The sequence below is a fragment of the Vanellus vanellus genome (assembly GCF_965231255.1).
Source record: "Vanellus vanellus genome assembly, chromosome: 14".
NCBI classification, from domain to species: domain Eukaryota; kingdom Metazoa; phylum Chordata; class Aves; order Charadriiformes; family Charadriidae; genus Vanellus; species Vanellus vanellus.
In genome coordinates this window covers 19,726,501-19,745,781 of record NC_138919.1, presented here as the reverse complement: position 1 = coordinate 19,745,781, position 19,281 = coordinate 19,726,501, and the positions used below count along the sequence as shown (strand labels likewise).

Here is a 19,281-nt window from a genome sequence, read left to right as displayed (position 1 = left end):
ACGGGCGACATTCTGTCTTGGTGATGTGTTTAAAGCGCACCCTGAGGATTATAAACCTCTACGTGACCGGCATATGAGCTCAGTGATGGGGTAGGCTAAATTCTGTCGGCATGCAAACAGTTTTGTGTTCATTAGTTGCGGTGGGCTGACCCCGGCGGGACAGCCGGTGCCCACCGACCCCCTCTATCACTCCCCTCCGCGGACGGATGGGGGAGAGAATGTAACGAAAGGTTCGTGGGTCGAGGTAAGGGCAGGGAGACATCACTCACCGGTTACTGTCACAGGCAAAACGGACTCGACTTGGGCAAAATTAATTTAATTTATTACCGATCCAATCAGAGTAGGATAATGAGAAATAAACCCAAATCTTAAGACACCTTCCCCCCACCCCTCCCTTATTCCCAGGCTCAACTCCACCTCCTCCCCAGCGGCGCAGGGGAACGGGGAATGGGGGAGTTGTTTCTCCCGCATATTCCCACTCCCCTCTCCGGCTACAGCTGCGCAGGGCTCTTTTTCCCTCCCCTTCTTGACTGTGTTGTCCCAGAGGCGCCACTGCCGTCGGCGATGGTCTCGGCCTTGGCCAGCGGCGGGTCCCTCTTGGAGCCGGTGGCATTGGCTGTCGGACACGGGGGGCTTCCAGCAGCTCCTCACAGAAGCCGCCCCGGACCCCCCCTACCAAAACCTCGCCACGCAAACCCAATACTTTAGTTTGGCATTTAAATGCCTTTGTATCAAACAAAGCATAATTTGGCTCATGATTTACGTCGCAATATACAAGACAGCTGAGAGAAAGCCCATTTAAAACCTATTCTGATTTCCATGAACTTTATTGTAACAATTTTTGAGAACGCAGTAAGACTATAGTATGTACTAAGTAGCTCTTTTAAAAAGCTGTTCTTTTTTTTAGGTACGATCAGTTGAAGCATTTCTGTTCCTCATCTTTGTCCATAAATTAAGATACTGCTTTAATATTTTCTGTTCTTGGAAGAAAAAAGGGGGATAGTTTGTTTTTCATGTGTTGTATGGCTGAAGAAATTAATCTTACATTAACCGTTGTTTTAAGAGTTCATGACGCAATTTCTGCGGAAGACTTTTTACTGGATACGTTTATCGGGTACCATCCCATATCAAGGCAGGTGCAGTAGCAATAAATGTGAAGCGAAGGCGGCCGGGCCGTTTTTGGGTCATTTAAATAAGCAGTGCTGAAGTCATTTCAAGTATACTGGCTCTTGCTATCTGCCAGCAAAATTGGCAAAATAATAGTATTAAAGTATTAAAATACCTCTCAAATAAATGCGTGAACCATTTCGATTACTTGATTTGATTGGTGCGATCATTTATTTCCTTGTTTATTCTTGGAAGCAAATAGAGATAACTAACAAGTCCTTAAAGTTCAGAATTGTAATTGTCTATTTCCATTTTTGTCTTTCATAGAGACGAATTTAATATTAAAGTTCTTCAGGCTTTTGTTGAACTCCATGAGTTCGCTGATCTCAATCTCGTACAAGCCTTAAGGTGAGTGAAGTCTTTATTTTTTTTGACCTGAGCTTTCTTTATGGAATTGCACGTTCATGTGAGTCACTGTGGTGATTTATTGGTCAGAAAGCCGATCCGCAGCTCCGCACGATTATACGCGTTACTGCGCAAGTTAGCAGAGACAGCTCTGGTTTAACCCTTCCAATTGCTTGTGCGTGTGCTGCCTTCGAAGGTGAAAACTTTTAACTATTTCAGACAAATGCAGACAGCTGAAACATAGCCGTGACTCTTTGGTGTGCCTGCCATATGCGGACAATTGAAGATCTGGTTTATATCTTAGCAGAGAGATGGGTAAAAAACAACCAAACCCCTACCCCAAGCAAATAAATAATTTTCTTTGCTGCCGTCTTCTTTGTCCTTTCTTTCCACCTCAACTTCTTCCTCTGGACGGGGAGGGGGGAATCCCGCTGGCCATAATCGGCGATTATGTTCAGGTTTTGTACAAAGAGGTAAACTTTGAATCGAGTAATTTCCTCCTTCTTTCCTCAGTTTCCCACTTGTCGTGTGAAAGAAAGTGTAACATTGTAGTATACAGTTTTTCTTTTGCTGTTTCCTCGATTTCTCTGGGATGCCAGCATACGGTGACCTTGTGAAGTCCCGTCTCGTCTTGGTGGAAATCTGTAATAGATCTAGCAAACTCAGTCGGTTTAGACTGTTCCGTTGCCACAGGTGACTCCCTCTGACACCAGATACATTGGAATGTCCGTGTGATCTTTGTCTCTGGTGCGGAGCCTCGTGACGTGGAGTCAGAACAGCTCTGCTGTGGTTGAGTGGTGTGGTGGTGATCACCGGAGCTGCCTGAGGCTTGAGCTCAGGAAGCCTTTTCTCTGGGAGGCTTCATACTCCTGTCTCTTTCACCCAATTTAACGTTAGGTTTGACTTTATTCTTTCTTAGCAGCTGCTACTATTAAATGTTTGTATTTTGGTAGCTTACAAAATTCGTGATCTGGGTTGGAACCTTGCACAAGGTGAGTAAAAGACAGTATATAGAGCTGACAAACTAAAGATGGCCTGCCACACTTTAATATAATGTCCTAAAATGAAAACTGATGAAGACAGGAATAAACGGTTATTATATTGGCACCCAGCGTAAAGGGAATATCGAGGACTTGTTTTGCATGGCAGAGCATGTACCTTTGCTGGTTTAGATAATTCTGTTGCTAAGAAGGAAAAGAATAAATGATTAAATTCATTGGAGCTTTTTAGCGCCAGTGTGCCAAAAGTATATTTGTGAAGACTTCTGTCCTGTATGCATTCCAGCGTACCTACACGTAGAAATAGTAAGTTACAAATGCAAAAATCTCTATTTCAGTTCACGCTGCTAAACAGGAGCACAGATCTCCTGCGTATATTACAAAATTGCTGAGGTGATATCGTGAGTCTTCATTTTTAAGATCTGGCTCTGATTCCTGTAGGCTGAACTTGCGCTAGACAGGCAGCACCTCTCTAAGCACTGGGGCTTTTCTTCTTGTCGATACTATTTTTAAATGCTTGAGGAGTTCAAGTAAAGATGTTAAGTGTTCCTTGCTTCTCTCCCCTACCAGTAATGTTTCAAATAATGTGTCTTTTTACATTGTAAGTAAGGTCTAGCTGAGCGTTTATTGCTTTTAGTAGCCATAAGGCCCAGGGAGGAGTGAACCGATTGTTTCCCCGTAGCATTCTCATGGCAAAGATGGGATGCATACAGAAAATTGTTTACTAGTCTGGAAAACAGAGAGAGTCTCAGAATACGAACTGCCGTATTATCTTGCCTGATAGCATGCAGCGTTGCTGGCTGAATTACTGGGCTAGCCATCTGTGCATGTTGCTTTTATAATAGCTCCTGACTTGTGTGTTGAGAGATTGAGAACATATTTCTAGGATATTTTATATAGACATTGCTGATTTTTGTGTTGTTTTTATTTGTGGTTATTTCTAATATATGCTCGAGATATAAATACTGGAATGAGTCTAACAACTCTTCTTCCCTTCTCTAGGCAGTTTCTGTGGAGCTTCAGACTCCCAGGAGAAGCTCAAAAAATCGATCGTATGATGGAAGCTTTTGCTTCACGCTATTGCCTTTGTAACCCAGGAGTCTTCCAGTCTACGGGTTAGTCGCAGGAAACAGTAGGAGCTCTTAAGTGTGTATATATATGTATGTATTTGGATCATATATGTCCTTCTACATCTGATGCAAAGAGACGATGGCCAGTTTGGAAGTTCAGGATAAAATAATACGTGAAATGAGAAATTTCTGAGAACTGTGAAAGTGCAGCTGTCTAATCCCACACTTTGTTTCCAGGAGGTGCAAGCTTACGGTCAGCATGCATTTCCATTTAGAAAACTTCAGCTTTAATATATATCTAAACCAAATAAAGTATAAAAAACACTTTAGAAACGTCACCAAAGATTTTGGCTAGGAATTGGAAAAGTAAGATTCTCAGGGGCTTAAAGGCAGAAGAGACCGATAGGCTGGGTAGTCTCCTCTGTCGGTTATAAGGACTTTACACCTCATTCAAGTCCACCCATATGTGTCTGTAGTATATTATCTAAAAAGTCATCCTTTTTTGTTGCTCTTTAGCAGTCTGCTCCACAGTAATTTATCTCAGAAGTGCAGTTCAGTGTTCTGTTGAATTACTTGGTTTAGAATTATGAATTACTCAAGACATAAAAGCTAACAAAAACCTCGTGATACTGCGCAGAATGCCCTCGTGTTTGGCATTGTCGGTCTGTTTAGTTACACACACGCGTAGCTTGCTGTTGATCACTTACTTTGAGGAACAGATAGGCTAGGGAAGGGCTAATGTAAAGCAGGTCTGCAACAGCTAGAGAGGAAAATCCTTACTGAAAACAAGATGCTGAAGATGCAGACACACTTTTCCTCTGTGTGGCAGAGAAGTTTCCATCCTGCTTTTTCTTACACAGGATCCTGTACTTGAATTCTGGGAGAATTTACTATAATCATAGCCATGTCAAGAGGCACGATAAGATCTCTTTTGTCATCTTTTGATGTTGTTCAGTGGTATTAGCCACCTCCTGTATGCCAAGAAATGGAGACAATGTTGTTTTCAGTCTGTTTAAATGCAGCTCAAGTATTATTTTGAGGAGACTCTTCTTTCTCTTTGGAGAAAGCTTTGGAAGTATTTTGAGTAGGACCAAGTCTCTTATAGGATCTACCAATATGATCTAGGCAAAATCTGGGTGCAGAGAACGTTTTGCCCAACAACACTTCGGTGTTTCAAGTAAAACGTTAATTTAGTGTGATAGCAATGATTTCAAAGAGTTAAAAAAAAAAAAGTTGGATTCTCTTGTACTGTCTTTCTCATACGGGCTTTTAATTTGAATTGTTACATATTAGGCTTATTTCAACAGTTTAAAGAAAGATTTGAGACTTTTCTCTCCTGTAGAGTGTTCAGGATTTTTTGACTACCTGTTTTCTTTCTCAGTCAGGATATCCATTTCACAGGTTTGTGCCCCAACACAGAGAAAGATAAATAATTTTTCAAATCTTATTTCAGATACATGCTATGTGCTTTCGTTTGCGATCATTATGTTAAATACCAGCCTGCACAACCACAATGTAAGAGATAAACCAACAGTAGAGAGGTTTATTTCTATGAATCGTGGAATTAATGAAGGTGGAGACCTTCCAGAAGAATTACTGCGGGTAAGTTAGACTGGGTAAGACAAGGCATTGATTTGTGGTTCTAATAGGAAACTTAGAAGTGTGTACAACACTTCTCAGGCACGTTTGTCGAGGGAAAGTAAGAAGAACGTTTTCTGGCATGCATAACCGTCTGAGTAGCTGAAAGAAGCATTTTCTGATATTCACAGCTGCTTTGAACTGGTTCTCCCTATACTCAGTCTTTTGTTGAGGAGAGGAGATTCCAGAGAAAACACTCTGTGTATCTCTCAGGAGTTTGCTGATGGCAAAATTCTTGTGGAATTGGCTGCTTCTGGGAAAAAAAAAAAAAAAAAAGTAGTCTTTCTAGATAAGCGAGAGAAAGCTGGAAAAAATCATTGTTTCATTATTGCCTCTCATTTCTTTCCATGTGTCTTGTGGAGCCTCCTCCTGTCCCTTCAGATATCAGTAAAAATACTTATTTCTCTAAGGCAGTGTGGTGGCCTAAACCGTTTTCTGAAAACCCGGGTTCATTTGGCAAAACTTGTACTAAATGAGACCTGAAGCTCAAACCTATGAAATGCTAAATGCTGAAGTTAAAGAAAAAATGTCCTGCTAGGAGTGCTTATAAAGTCGGGGTTGGGGGGGAACCCCAAACACAATACCAAAAAACCCCAAACCAGCCAAACAAACCACACGCTTGTTCATAGATGAAGTAGTTTAAAATGAAACTTAATCAAAGTAGTAAATAACGATGGAACTTAATGGACAGTATTTCCTATGCCTTGTGTACAAATAGTCTGAGAAGCGGTAAGATGTCCTGGTTGCATTTTCTATTAGTCATTTATTAATGAGGTCTTTTTCCTCTTTTTTTTTATTCTTCTAGAATTTATATGAAAGTATTAAGAATGAGCCGTTTAAAATTCCAGAGGATGATGGAAATGATCTAACGCATACATTTTTTAATCCAGATAGAGAAGGTTGGCTGCTGAAATTAGGTTAGTTTTAAGGGCAGTTTTTCCTGCTACATGTTTGTTCGTCTTTAGCATGTTCGCTGCTTCCGCGTCTATCTGCTTTCTTGTGAAGGTAACAGGATTAACAGTGGAATTTGTATTTGAAAATGTACGAACCAAAACAAGTAACTCTTTTACATGTGAAGGTGGTTACTTCTTATTTTATGTATGCAAATTAGCAATCTTGTTTCCAGCTTTGGAGTTTTATTTCTGATATATGAGAAATAAAAACTCAGTGACAAAAAGGAAATGCCGTATGGTATTTACCTCACGCTGTGACTGATAAATAACAGCTCCATAAGGTCATTCCAGAAAACTCTGTGATATTTCAACTCAGTTTTCTGTGTACAAAAAAAGGATTTCTCTTCAAGTAGTTATTTTTGTATGTCTTTATTTTTCCATATTATTTGTGAGTTTCTCTTGGTTTGGTTTTGGCTATGATTTTTTAATGAGTGGTTTAAATGTGCCTTCTTGTTTTCCTTATGGCCTATGACCTATCACCTTTCTGTTCTGTGACTGGCTGTCTCTGCTTATTCTGCGTTAGGAGGTACGTATCTGATTGCTTTCCAGTCCCCTCTTCTTCAGTTGCTCATTCTTTTATTTTCTTCCTCCTTCCTCCTGTGTTTTTTTCTTTTCGTTTTCTTTTAAAAATCAAATTTATTGTAGCATTTTGCTTTTACACTCTGTCACTAACAGTATCATCAGTGGTGCTCTGAAAGACTGGCGTGTCGGTGTCTGGCTCGCGTGCGAGTGTGCTGCAAAGGAAGAAAGTGTTCACGTCTAAAGCAGAGAAATAAGGACTATTCAGCATACTTTTCTTGTTCGTTGAAGAACACGACAAGGGAAGAATAATTTCTACTGAGAGAAAACAACGTGTCTTACTCTTGTAATGAAGTTCCAGAGTGATTTTTACTTGTACGTCGATTAGATTATTGAAAGATTGATTACATTTGAACTACACATTTAAAAAAGCTGTTCTTTTTCCTGCTTATTTTGCTTTTAAAAGAACGTATTTAGCTTACTTAACAGAATCTTAAATGAGCACCAAATTTAGGGTTGCAGAAGCCTTTGGTAATTTGCAGTCTCTGGAACTGCAAGATGGCTTCGTTTACAGACTCTTTAAAGTTGATGGGATTCACTTTTTCTCTTGGGCTTAGGGATTTTTTTTCCTGTGTAAAGGAGACCGAAATTTTATTTTAATTTTTTTTTAATGAAATAAGCCCCTTTTATATAAAACACCAGTACACACTCTGATAGAGCCGGTTGTTGGCCACTTTACTGTGTAGCTGCTTGTTAAAGCAGAAGGAACTTTGCCGTTGGAGAAGGGTGGCTGCAGTGTGAGGAGGGATGTGTGCTGGGGTGCCCGTGGGGTGAGCACGGTGAAAGCAGAGCTCGTGCCCGCTCTACTGGTTGCACCTGGAAGTTAGTGGTCACGCCGGTGCTGGGAGGAAATAGCTGTGAAAAGGAAGCATCTGGAGTTCATTCACGTGCTCCCCGCCGTCTGATTTTGAGCGCTGCGCTACAGATGCTGTGGAGCTCTGTGTCTTTCTGACTACGAAGAAGCAAAGCTCTTTGACGTGCGTTGGCTCAGCCGGCGCAATCTCAAAGATGACTTTGCAGCTTTTCTCCATTTTGTAGCATGAGGCGATAGCTATCTCAACAGAAAAGGCTTTCGAGATGATGTGGATAGAATGTGCTTTCTGTAGAAGAGGTTGGGCATGAGCCCGTGCTGTGCTTATGTCCCTGTTGCCCGCGCGCGCTCTCCTGCGCCTATGCACGTAGCGAGAGTGCAAGCAAGAGCGTGAGTGTGCGCAGAGGAGCGACGGCACCCCTTGTGGAAGGAACTGTCAATAAAAGACACATAAGAGATCTAACGAAAAATAGAGGAACAAAGGAATTGAAGGAAAAAGGTGACCGAAAGTCAGTGAGAGCTGCCAGGTGCCTCTGGGCAATCCGTCTCTGGCTCTGGAGTAAGGTCAGTACAACCAACTCTCCATTGTGTACGATACAGGTGAGAGACAGTGCGCAGAAAAGCCAATAGTAAAAGCGTGGTGAAACGGAAGGGTGTTGTGGCACGTAACACTCCACTCCCATGGCACGACGGTTATTTGAATAAAGAAATGAAACGCGTCCAGAAGCCTCCGGTGAATCAGCCTGTAAATGGGCGAAGCTGCGCTTCCGTGAAGGACCGTGTGTTTTTCAGCAGACACCGACCAGTACAGACAACCACATTTTGCTTGTTTGGATGCATTGACCAGAAATAAACTGGTCTTTTTGTTCCTCTTGTCCCTTGAGTTTCCTATTTGCTAGGAGGCTTAAACTAGATGTCGAGAGCGCTGGCTCGATCCACGTTGTTTGCGTTTTTACAGTCCTTTCTGTTGGGAAACTCCTGTGAAGTGTGCAGGGTTTCCTTTGGTTCTGGAAGATGCTGATATTAAAAATTTCAGTATTGTTGAAATGCTAAGGACACGCTATTCCTGCGTGAGAGTTTTAAGTGTTCAGTTGTGGTAATACTTAAAAGTTGAAATAGAAAGTTTTATGTAAAACTATAGATATGAGTCAGACAACTTGCAAACCCTGAGCATAGCAAGGCAGTATTTTGTCTTTGGTATTTCTTACAGTCGACTCTTCCCACTTATCTGTTTGTATTCCAGCTCACCAGACTGACTCTCCCCGGGGCAGGGCGCGGGCGTTGTGAGACTTTCCTCTGTCCTCAGGACCGCGCTAGCTCTGCAGCCTGGCATTGGGTTTTGGAGCGCTGGGAGGGTGCAGAATGCTTTCGGAGAGTTTGCCGCTCGGAATTGTTCAGAGGTGACTCTGTGTAAGTCCGAGTGCCAAACCTGGCAGCCAGACAGCAATTCGGGCTTGAGCTATCGAGACCCAGCCGGTGCCTTTATATAGACACCTTTATCTTGGTAAACCTAAATTATCATTCAGTTCCACGTCGTTGGAAGCGTGGCGTAATGACAGTGAAGGCTACCAGTAAAGATCTGAAAGCTGCGGAGTGCTAATGAGTCCTCGCTTAGAGCAGCTTGAGACGTTACGAGCTTTTAGATTTTTCTGCATCGTGATTATTCGTGGCGTTGGTACCGTGAAATTTTCTGCCATCCACTTTAAGGTATTTTTAAATTGTTGTCTTGCTGTCTGTCCTGGTGCCCACGTTACCAGCGTTTTGCACAGGGGGGCGTTCCCTTGCCAAAAACAGCTCCTCTTGGCAAACGGCTTGGTTTGCATAATATTTTCTTCTAGTTAGAGGGAAACTGTGACATTATTCCACCGAACGGGAGAGGAAATGATTCGAGCCAAGCACACGATCGTGTTAAATTTTTCTGCCAGTCGGGCAGTTACTGAGAGGTTGGAGACTGTCCAAAAGCTTCGCATCCGGGCCCGTCCCGCCAGTGGCGCTTGTTGCAGCGCGTCCGTCCTTGGGAGGGTGTCGCTCCTCTTCCCCAGCCCGGGGCAGGAGGACAGCGGTGGCTGATGGGGAAACTGGTGCCCTGCGGTACCTGGCCGGCGCTGGGGGTAACTGGCGCTCTCCTGGGTTGAGGCGGTTAATGTTGTGGTCGAGGGGAAACTTCTTTTTCAAAGAAACCCAAACTTTGATCCAGTCATCTGTGAAACCGCACAGTTTCTGAGTCCGTGGTGCCTAGTGGTGTCTAAATGAACCGAGAAGAGAAAACCATTCTTGTTGCGGGCATCTCTCTCTAAAACTTTATACAAATGTGCTGACGATTTGGGTTGAATTTTCTAGGTTTAGATACACTGCTGCCCTCAGTCGTAAAGCTTTTTTAATTTTGAAATTGGCGTTTCCTAAGTCTTCGGCAGTTGTTTTTCTCTTTAGTATAGGTGGTTTCTTTCACCTTGTTCTCTACTTCGTACCTTGCCCAGAGTTGAAAAAAAAATAACCCTATGTTGGGTAATGTAGGTGAAGAGGGTTTCTGTTCCTCTTTCTGTACATTTTGCCTTGTTGTGGCTTTTTCTTATAGTTTCCTTAGGTTTCCGTCTACGAGATACTGTGCTGCTTTACTTTGTTGTTTGTCTTGGCATTTCAGTTAATCAGAGAGATCTTGGAGAAGTACATCGCTTGTATCTCTCCATTTCCGTAAATGTTCATGGTTTCATACCCTGATTTTCTCGATCCTCTTCTGCTAACTTAATTCCTTCCAGTTTTAATCTTAAAGGCTGGGAGCTGGAATCAGGCATGAGGTGTGGTACGAGACCCTTAGCCGTTGTTTTGTGAGCCTGCAGCAATCTCGGCCAAGGAAGACAACGTTGTGATACCACGGCTTGGTACCCGCGAGCCGTGCAGGCGGTGCTGGCGCGACGCGCAGCCGTACCACCCGGCTCCTCGGGTGTCAGCCCGCTGGAAGGGCGTACAGCTGCGCCTTATACGGTGACCCCCGCAAGCGCGAGGAGTACAGGTTAGACTGCCTTTCAGCCTTTATTTTAATGAGTTTCTGTGCTGTTGACGGCTGCAACAAAGTAATGGGGTGGGGAGACAGAGACTTGCATGTGGCAGTATTTCCTTATCCCGCCAAACCCCGCCTGGCCGCTTGCTTTCTGGAAGAGAAGGGTAACCCGTGGCCTGGTGGAGCGGGACTCGGGGTCTGTTGCTGTGGCGGCGGCAGCGCTGGCGCGGGAGCTGCCGGCCGCCCTGGGGAGAAGGGAGCAGCAAGGGGCACGTTTTGTTGTGGGAGCGTTTAATCTCCTTCCTGGCTTCAGCGTCGGCACTATCCGGGGCCGGGAAATGTTTCACGACAAAAGCTCCATTGAAACCGCAGCATGATTACAGAAGGTTTCAGGTTTGAGAAATCTGGATTTTCTGAAGAGAGGGGATGTTTTCAGGAAAAACTTCAGCAAACTCAGCTGCCGTTTAGCACTACACGCTTCTAGGAGCTGTGCGTTTTAAGTCCGTTGTTTCTCCCTTAAATTATAAGTAGGCTTTCCTTTAAATGTATGGTTATTACCGGAGTATTTTTTATTGCGTTTTGAGACGGTATCACAGTTTGAGAACCGCCTTTGTTCAGTTTAAGCTGCCTCTGTGGCAGTACCCTGTTTGTTCCATCCTCTCTCCTGCCGATTGTCTTTCGACTAGGAATGGGAAGCCGCGGCGTCTGCTGCCCGCTGATGTTACCTGTCAGCCTGAAAAGCGTGGTGACGCTTTTGTGCCGTAAAAATGTTAAATGACGTTAACCCTGGAGAGCAGAACGTGCCTTGAGGTGGCAGCAATGACCATGGGGCTGTATGAAAAGCCGTGGCGTGGCGTGGCGTGGCGTGGCGGCGGGGGCTGCCCTGGCCGCTGCCTCGACTCGGCTGCCGCGTACTCAGTGATCTGGAAGGCAGTCGGGATAAAGCTCCTTGGCTTTCCGATCTTAGCCCAAATACCTCCTCATACTTGAACCAGCTCTCCGTCAAGGTGACGGGAATTTTTCTAGCGACTTACGGGCCAGTTTGAATGTTTCTGCAGCGCTTTGTTTAAGGATCTGTCGCAGCGGTTGTACTAAAACAGCACCAGTTCTTCCCTCACTGTCTCCCGTTCACTCAGCCATCCATTCTGTCACGGCTTCTGCATCTTGCACTACTTTGCCTTCTCTTATTTCACCGCACCTGCTTGCAGATTAAATTTTTCTTAAGATACGTGTGTGTAGTGGAAACGTGAAGTTGGAGTACATGGGACGCTGCAGCGTGTTGGCACTGGGTTATGGTGTAGGTCACGAAACCGCACAAAAGGAGGACACAAACCACGGTCTGCAGTGCAAAGCCGGGGCAGGCTGGTACCAAGAAATTTCACGATACTCCTAGAACTGTTGTTTAATACGATTTGGATTTCTGCATTAAACAAAGCCCCAGCTATCTCAAGTAGACCAAAAAGGATTAAAAATTATGCTCGTGTCGTAGATTTAGTTGTATGACTTGGGTTAAATCGGGGGTCTTGGGTGTATTAACGGTACTCTCTTATGCAGGGGCGTTCAATAGCAAGATCAACTGTTTTGGAATGTTGGGTTAATGAGGTTAAATCACTGCTGAATGGATGATGCACAGGTGGTGACATAATCCTGAAGTCAGATAACTATGGTGGAACTAAGCCTGGATGTTAATGACACGTGACTGCTTTACCTGCAATTGTCCTTCCTGGAAATGAGATTTGAAAATAATGTAATTGTGGAATGCTAGGCACGTTCTGAGGTAGCCAGCTGCAGAAAAGCAGCTGAAAGGGCTGAGACAATAATGTTTTTTGCTAAAAGGAACTGTTGCCTGCAGTGTGGCGTTGGCAGGTGTAAGAGAGCAGAGCCCCGTGGTTGCTGGGTCTGAACTGTTGGCGCACTTTGAAGCGGTGGCTGTGCCTTCTGTCAGGTGTACTCGGCGAAGTGTTAGCCCAGAAAGAGGAAAAAAAAATACTAAATGATGAAAAATGACTAAAAATGGTCCATTTTGGCCTGTGATTTGTTCCTTTATTGATCACACGTCATATTTGTTCCACTAATAATGCTTATAAGCACCTTGCCCACTTGATGTTAAATCTGTAAGCGGAGAGAGGTTCTTAAACACGTGTACGCTCACGAGTGGGGTGAAAGGAAGGTGGTAAAATGCCCTTAATGTTATTGGTGGGTCCCTTCCCTTGTACGAGACAGGCAGTGGAGAGGGTCGGTCCTGTTGCTGGAACCCAGTTACTGGTTTTACTCCCTCTGCCGTGGCGGCACGGACTGCCTTTCTGCGGGCTGCGTGGTACCGGTGTTTCTGATGCGGCCAACAGCTGCGGCGGCAGGGACAGAGGGAGCGGCGCTGACTGCTGCACGACTGCATTCGGTCTCGTAAGAGAGGAGATGCGCAACTTGAGAGCGCACCGTTTCTGTGGCGGTTTTGTGGCAACACCATAGTTAAAGCTGTCTCAGGAGTTTGGTCTTAGTACGAGAGCTGCAGCAACGTGTTCCTTTAACCTCAGCTCATCTGTGCCTGATCCATTTGTGATTAAGTAATTAAGCCATATTTTGAAAAACAAGCAAAACTAAATTGCTTTCTTATCCGTTGCTGAAGCCTTGGCAGCAACACGCGTTTAATTCAGCCGTACTTTTTGATTGTAGGGGGAAGAGTGAAAACGTGGAAGCGGAGATGGTTTATTCTGACTGATAATTGCCTGTATTACTTTGAATACACAACAGTGAGTAGATATTACAGTGAACTTCGTTTGTAGCGAAGATATTTAAGTGGTTAATAATTTGATATTTTCCTCATTTTCTAGGACAAGGAACCTAGAGGAATTATTCCGTTAGAAAACCTAAGCATAAGAGAAGTTGAAGACCCTAGAAAACCCGTAAGATATTTTCATAATTTTTTTTTAAAATGAAGATAAGTAAACTGCGTAGAACTTAGATGTAGCATTAAATGAAGATGTTTCTCAGGTTTCTTCCAGTTTTTAAATTTATTTCTTCATTTTTGCTCTCCAGAACTGCTTTGAGCTCTACAACCCCAGTCATAAAGGTCAAGTAATTAAAGCGTGTAAAACTGAAGCTGACGGCAGAGTGGTGGAGGGTAACCACGTAGTGTATAGGATATCTGCTCCCACCCCAGAAGAAAAGGAAGAGTGGATTAAGTCTATCAAGTGAGTTTAAAGTCTTAAATGTCTTTCAGAAATGAAGTAAGCTCTTTTTGGAGTAAGATGCTAAAAGAATTAGTATTCTAACTTGTTTGAAGAATTCTGATGTGGTGACATCCTCTAGGATTAATGACAAGGTACTTGGGGTTGACAGATGAAGATACAAGTCTCCTGTTACTGTCTGGTCCTAAGGAAACAGTGCTACTAACGCAAATGAGGAACATGTGGATTTTTATTTATTTTTTTAAGCAAATGTAAAGCCTTGTGTGAATCGTCTTTAACCCTAATTTTATTAGATTCTTACTTCACCTAATAATTAACAATTAACTTCAGTGACATGTATCTTTAACACGTTCACAGTGCAGCTTTAAACTTTCACAGCTTGACTTTATCTTGAAAGGCCTATAAAGCAGACCCACAATTAAAGAAATAAATAAAGGTCAGGATGAAGGTATGAACTCTTAACAAATCACAGGTGAATAACATCTTTTTCTGAAGAATCACAGAATCACAGAATGGTTTAGGTTAGAAAGGACCTTGAAGATCATCGAGTTCCAACCCCCCCGCCACAGGCAGGGACACCTCCCATCAGCCCAGGTTGCCCAAGGCCACCTCCAGCCTGGCCTTGAACACCTCCAGGGATGGGGCCTCAACAGCCTCTCTGGGCAACCTGTGCCAGTGCCTCACCACCCTCAACTTCTTCCTAATGTTCAATCTGAACCTGCCCTCTTCCAGTTTAAAGCCATTCCCCCTCGTCCTATCGCTACATGCCCCAGTAAAAAGCCCTTCCCCAGCTCTCCTGTAGGCCCCCTTTAGGGACTGGAAGGCCGCAATAAGATCTCCCTGGAGCCTTCTCCAGGCTGAACAGCCCCAACTCTTTCAGCCTCTCCTCATAGGAGAGGAGCTCCAGCCCTTGGATCATCCTCGTGGCTCTCCTCTGGACACACTCCAGCAGGTCCACGTCCTTATGTTGGGGACTCCAGAGCTGGAGGCAGTACTCCAGGTGGGGTCTCCAGAGAGTGGAGTAGAGGGGCAGAATCACCTCAGCCTCCTGGGCTGCCATCGCACACTGCTGGCTCATGCTGAGCTTCTCGTCAATCAGCACCCCCAGGGCCTTCTCCTCAGGGCTGCTCTCCAGCCATTCCCCGCCCAGCCTGGAGTTGTGCTTGGGGTTGCCCAGACCCAGATGTAAGACCTTGCCCTTGGCCTTGTTGAACTGCATGAGGTTGGCTTGGGCCCACCTCTTCAGCCTGTCCAGGTCCCTCTGGATGGCATCCCTCCCTTCCAGCGTGTCTACCTTGCTGAACAGCTTGGTGTCATCAGCAAACTTGTTGAGGGTGCACCCGACCCCACTGTCCATGTCGCCGACAAAGATGTTGAACAGTACAGGTCCCAGTTCCGACCCCTGAGGAACACCACTCGTCACTGCTCTCCACTTGGGCATCGAGCTGCTGACCGCAACTCTTTGAGTGCGAGCATCCAGCCAGTTCTTTATCCACCGAGTGGTCCTTTTGTCGAATCCATGTCTCTTCAATTTAGAGACCACGATATCCTGTGGGACAGTGTCAAACACTTTGCACAAGTCCAAGTAGATGACTTCAGTTGGTCTTCCCTTGTCCACTGCCACCGTAACCCCTTTGCAGAAGGCCACCGAATTTGTCAGGCATGACCTGCCCTTGGTGAAGCCATGCTGGCTGTCACCAATCACCTCCCTGTTTTCTACGTGCCTCAGCAGAGTTTCCGGGAGGATCTGTTCCTTGATCTGGCCAGGCACAGAGGTGAGACTGACCGGCCTGTCGTTCCCTGGGTCTGCCTTGTTTCCCTTTTTGAAAACAGGGGTTATGTTTCCCCTTTTCCAAGAAATACTTGCCATGTGTAGAAGTCAGCCATCCATTATCGTATTATGAGTGTGGAGTCGTTCGCACGGAAGAGAGAACAAAATAGTATTAGTTTTCAAAAACAGGTACTTGTTAACCAAACTGATTATTCCTTTTTCTCTTCTAGAGCAAGTATCAGCAGGGATCCCTTTTATGATATGCTGGCAACAAGGAAACGAAGAATTGCAAATAAGAAATGAATAAGAAACATGATCAGCAACCTGTATACCTGCATTAACCTGTAAATGAGCATACTGTTGAGTGATAATGTAAAAATTGGACAAACTAAACAAAGATCATAACTGTAAATTTTATATATATACATATACACACTTTAGTATGACATAAAAACTTGGCAAGACCGTTCAGGTTAAATAGTTATTGGCATATAATTTGAACTAAGCTTCAAATCCCAGAGGATGATTATATTGGAACTTAATTCAATTGAAAACACAGAAGCCTTCTTTTCTCTTGCATTAGTTACAACTCCGGTTTACTTGGGTGGGGAGGGAAGGAATTTGAGGCGAATAGTAAAATGTCCCATACCTGTTATTTGAGCGCATTTCCTATGAAAGGAGGAGTGACTTCAAGACCTTTCATCTCTCACCAAAATGCAGCACCAAAAGTGGAGTACGGCGTGATCTAGCACGTAATTTTTCAGTCAGCAGAAACCCCACAATCTCAGTATCAGTTTTCAAGTCTCGTGTGTTTCGCGGGAAATGAACAGCTGAGTGCGGCTTTCGTGTGGGTTTTGCTCTCCTGCCTTTATGGAAACAGCTTTTCTCCTTCTTCAGAAACGCAGCTCAGCAGTAGACTGGCAGCTACGTGGGTGACTACTCGTTACGTAGGTAACTCGTGCCAAAGGGCTTGGTCGGTCCGCACTGAAACGCGTGCAGGTACCAACAGCGCCGCTGTGAGTCTGTAGACGTGACACTAAGTACAGATGTGGTTTGATATTTGCCAGCAGGCTGAAACTCATTCCTGTCTGCTCATCCGCTCGCAATAAGCAGTAAGATGTAATGACTGCTTTTATCTGCTTTTTACATAGTAACATCCTTCTTATGTTTTAGATATGTTGTAGTTTCATTAACGCTAAGCTACGACTAAAGGAGTAAGGTGACGGGGCTCGCCTGAGTTCTGCCTTTGCATGTGGGAACGCCCCCAAATGATATCACACGCATTTAATGTTTTTAAAGGAAAAAACCAGGAAGGTGAAATCTTTCTGTCAGATACAGCCCCAGATAGTTAAGCAAGCAGGATTCAGTCCTTTTCTTGATAACAAACTTCGGACGTACGGAAAAGTTCAGTGTTTTTACTGCATTCTTAAAGGCGATTTTTCAGATCTGTGCTTCAGCGGTTGAAATTGAAAAAAATGAATAGACATCCTTACTTTTACTTAAAAAATAAAATTTTATGCGTTACCTAGTGCAACTAAACTCCCCCACAAGCACATGTCTCTCTTTTTGTAGCCTGTGGAAGATTTTTTCTGTGGTCCTACCGGTAGTCTTTCAGTAACATGCGAACTGCGATGGCAGATTTTACTATGACGCTTTTCTATTGGCAGCACATGTACCGTCCGTAAGGTAAAGCCTCTGATTCCGCAATGGGGGCAAAAAGTTGGTTTTTTGGGGCCTACTGCTTCTGCGAGGACTCAATTTTTCACACACTGGTTGAAGCTGAGCCGTCCCTCCTGTGCCAGTGAATGCTGAGGAGACCCAATACTTTGTCAAAGTTGTCGTTGTGTCCCGAAGCATCTCTGGAGCGCTGTAGGGAATGTGCCGCATTGGCAAAGCCACAGACATACTAAGTTGATCTGTCCCAAATCTCCTTTTACCTGTAAGGGAGAGCCTGTTTCATTGTTCCTGTCTTACTGATTTGCCTCGTTTCGCACGGGGTGTCAGCCGGCGAATGCTTTGCTTTATCGCAGGTTTGCAAAAAAGGCGGGGAGTAAACTTTTTTACACCTTAGATTTTTCCCCAGAGAATGCGGAATTGCAGTTTACTTGGATGAATGTTCAAATCTGAGTACTTTCAAGGGAGTAAAACTCAACCGAAGGAGGTAGGATCCCTGAATAAGTATCAGTGCGGGGACATCTTTGCTTAATGGAACACATTTAAACTCTTTATAGGAACGAAATAAGTTGTACGTCCTGTGTTTGCAAAGCAGCACGGTTATGGAGCTGCCAACATCGCTCGTTTTGAGTCTTCTGTTCTGCAGCTTCAAGTTTGGTTTTCAAGCAATGCGTACGTCGCTTGTAGATTTGTCACGCAGATAGTGGTAAGCCAGAATCAGTGGTACTAATGAGTGTAAAGGTGAAAAGCAGCAAATAAAGTATTTCTGGAGAAATGTGAGATTACAAAAGCATTAATAAGCCATGAAGCACTTTTGTATCAATTCTTATCTTCTGAAGTATCACCTTCAAGAAAATCTATTTATTTAACCAGGTGAGGATGTCTGCCTGTAAGCATGAAGGAAATGCCTTGAGAGTTCGTTCGCTGTATTTAGTTTGAAGTTCTTATAGCCGGCAGAGATAATTATTTAGAGTAACATTTAACTGAGGATATTATAGCAGGAAATATATTATTTCTTAGCATTAAAATGCGGCATCTTAAACAGCTATTTGTGGTGCTCAATATATCTATTTAATTTACCAAAGCTAATGGAGTAGCATTCTTGTGTGTGATAATATTTGATTTCAGATGTTCTTTGTAACAGTATTAACAGGGAGTGAAACTGGCCCAAAATTTCCACTGGCCACGAGGCCAGTAAAACGAAGTGGCCTGTGAAAATTTTGGCCAAATCAGGTACTATCCACGAGGGTGAAAAATCTCTCTCAACCTTTCCCTTTTTTATTGGGCTTCAGGTCCAGGGGTAGCTACTACGTGTGGCTGCTCGGTGGCTGAAGCAGCGTCTGTCAGGTTTGGCCACGCTGAGGAAAGGTCTCCCGGGGACGAGGGGCTTCTCCCTTCCTGCTGCGCCGAAACCGGCGCAGTTCTTCAGCTCTTCGTTTTCGCTCGCCCTGTACCACTGTGGGGGCCAGCGAGAGCCGGAGCGCGGCTTCTCAGTGCCCGAACACTCGGCCACTAACGGCCGCCGCGCTGCCAGTGCCCCCGAGGGAGAGAACTGTGCAGAACGCTTAAGCTCAGCTGGACTGACTTAAATTTTACAATATTCTGACAAAATAAGCTCTACGTCACTTAACATTTTGAACCGTTTTAAACTGGTACAAAACTGAACCTTTGTAAACTCAGCAGCATTTATAATGCTTCGTATATAAAAACAATGCATATTTTTAAGATTTATTACATATCTATGTAGATATGCTTGCTGGAAAAGCTAGGTCTGTTGTAGACCAACTGCTACAAATTAAGACTTGTGGCTTACCAGTTTCATTTCTATATTTTCTTGGAAAATGTTTCTAGCTAGAGTTTAAATATAAAGTGTAAATACTGTACAGATATGTACCGATATAAGTATTCCTTGGTGTACACAAGTGATTTGCATGACAAATACTCTGTATCGATCATTGTTAAAAATGTGATGTTCTACGTAAATCCACAGCAATATTAATGTTTTCATTTATCATTAGGACCTGTTGCTTAAATCAGGAGATTTTCTCAAAAATAAAGTGTGAAACTATACTGTAGTATAGCTGCTCAT

At 44.0% G+C, this 19,281-nt stretch overlaps 1 protein-coding gene across 2 annotated transcripts in view; it reads left to right on the top strand.

The window, feature by feature from the left end:
• CYTH3 (cytohesin 3) overlaps positions 1-19,262 on the top strand; it is a gene marked incomplete at its 5' end in the record, with an annotated part of 53,887 nt that extends 34,625 nt beyond the window's left edge. For both annotated transcript variants that reach the window (XM_082490342.1, XM_082490341.1), the window contains 8 exons: positions 1,435-1,515; positions 3,513-3,625; positions 5,034-5,182; positions 6,024-6,135; positions 13,233-13,309; positions 13,391-13,462; positions 13,596-13,750; positions 15,749-19,262. In XM_082490342.1, coding sequence (XP_082346468.1) covers positions 1,435-1,515; positions 3,513-3,625; positions 5,034-5,182; positions 6,024-6,135; positions 13,233-13,309; positions 13,391-13,462; positions 13,596-13,750; positions 15,749-15,821 — 832 coding nt within the window. In that variant the 3' untranslated portion in view covers positions 15,822-19,262. The remainder of the gene's footprint in view (positions 1-1,434; positions 1,516-3,512; positions 3,626-5,033; positions 5,183-6,023; positions 6,136-13,232; positions 13,310-13,390; positions 13,463-13,595; positions 13,751-15,748) is intronic.
• Between the last annotated feature and the right edge of the window lie 19 nt (positions 19,263-19,281).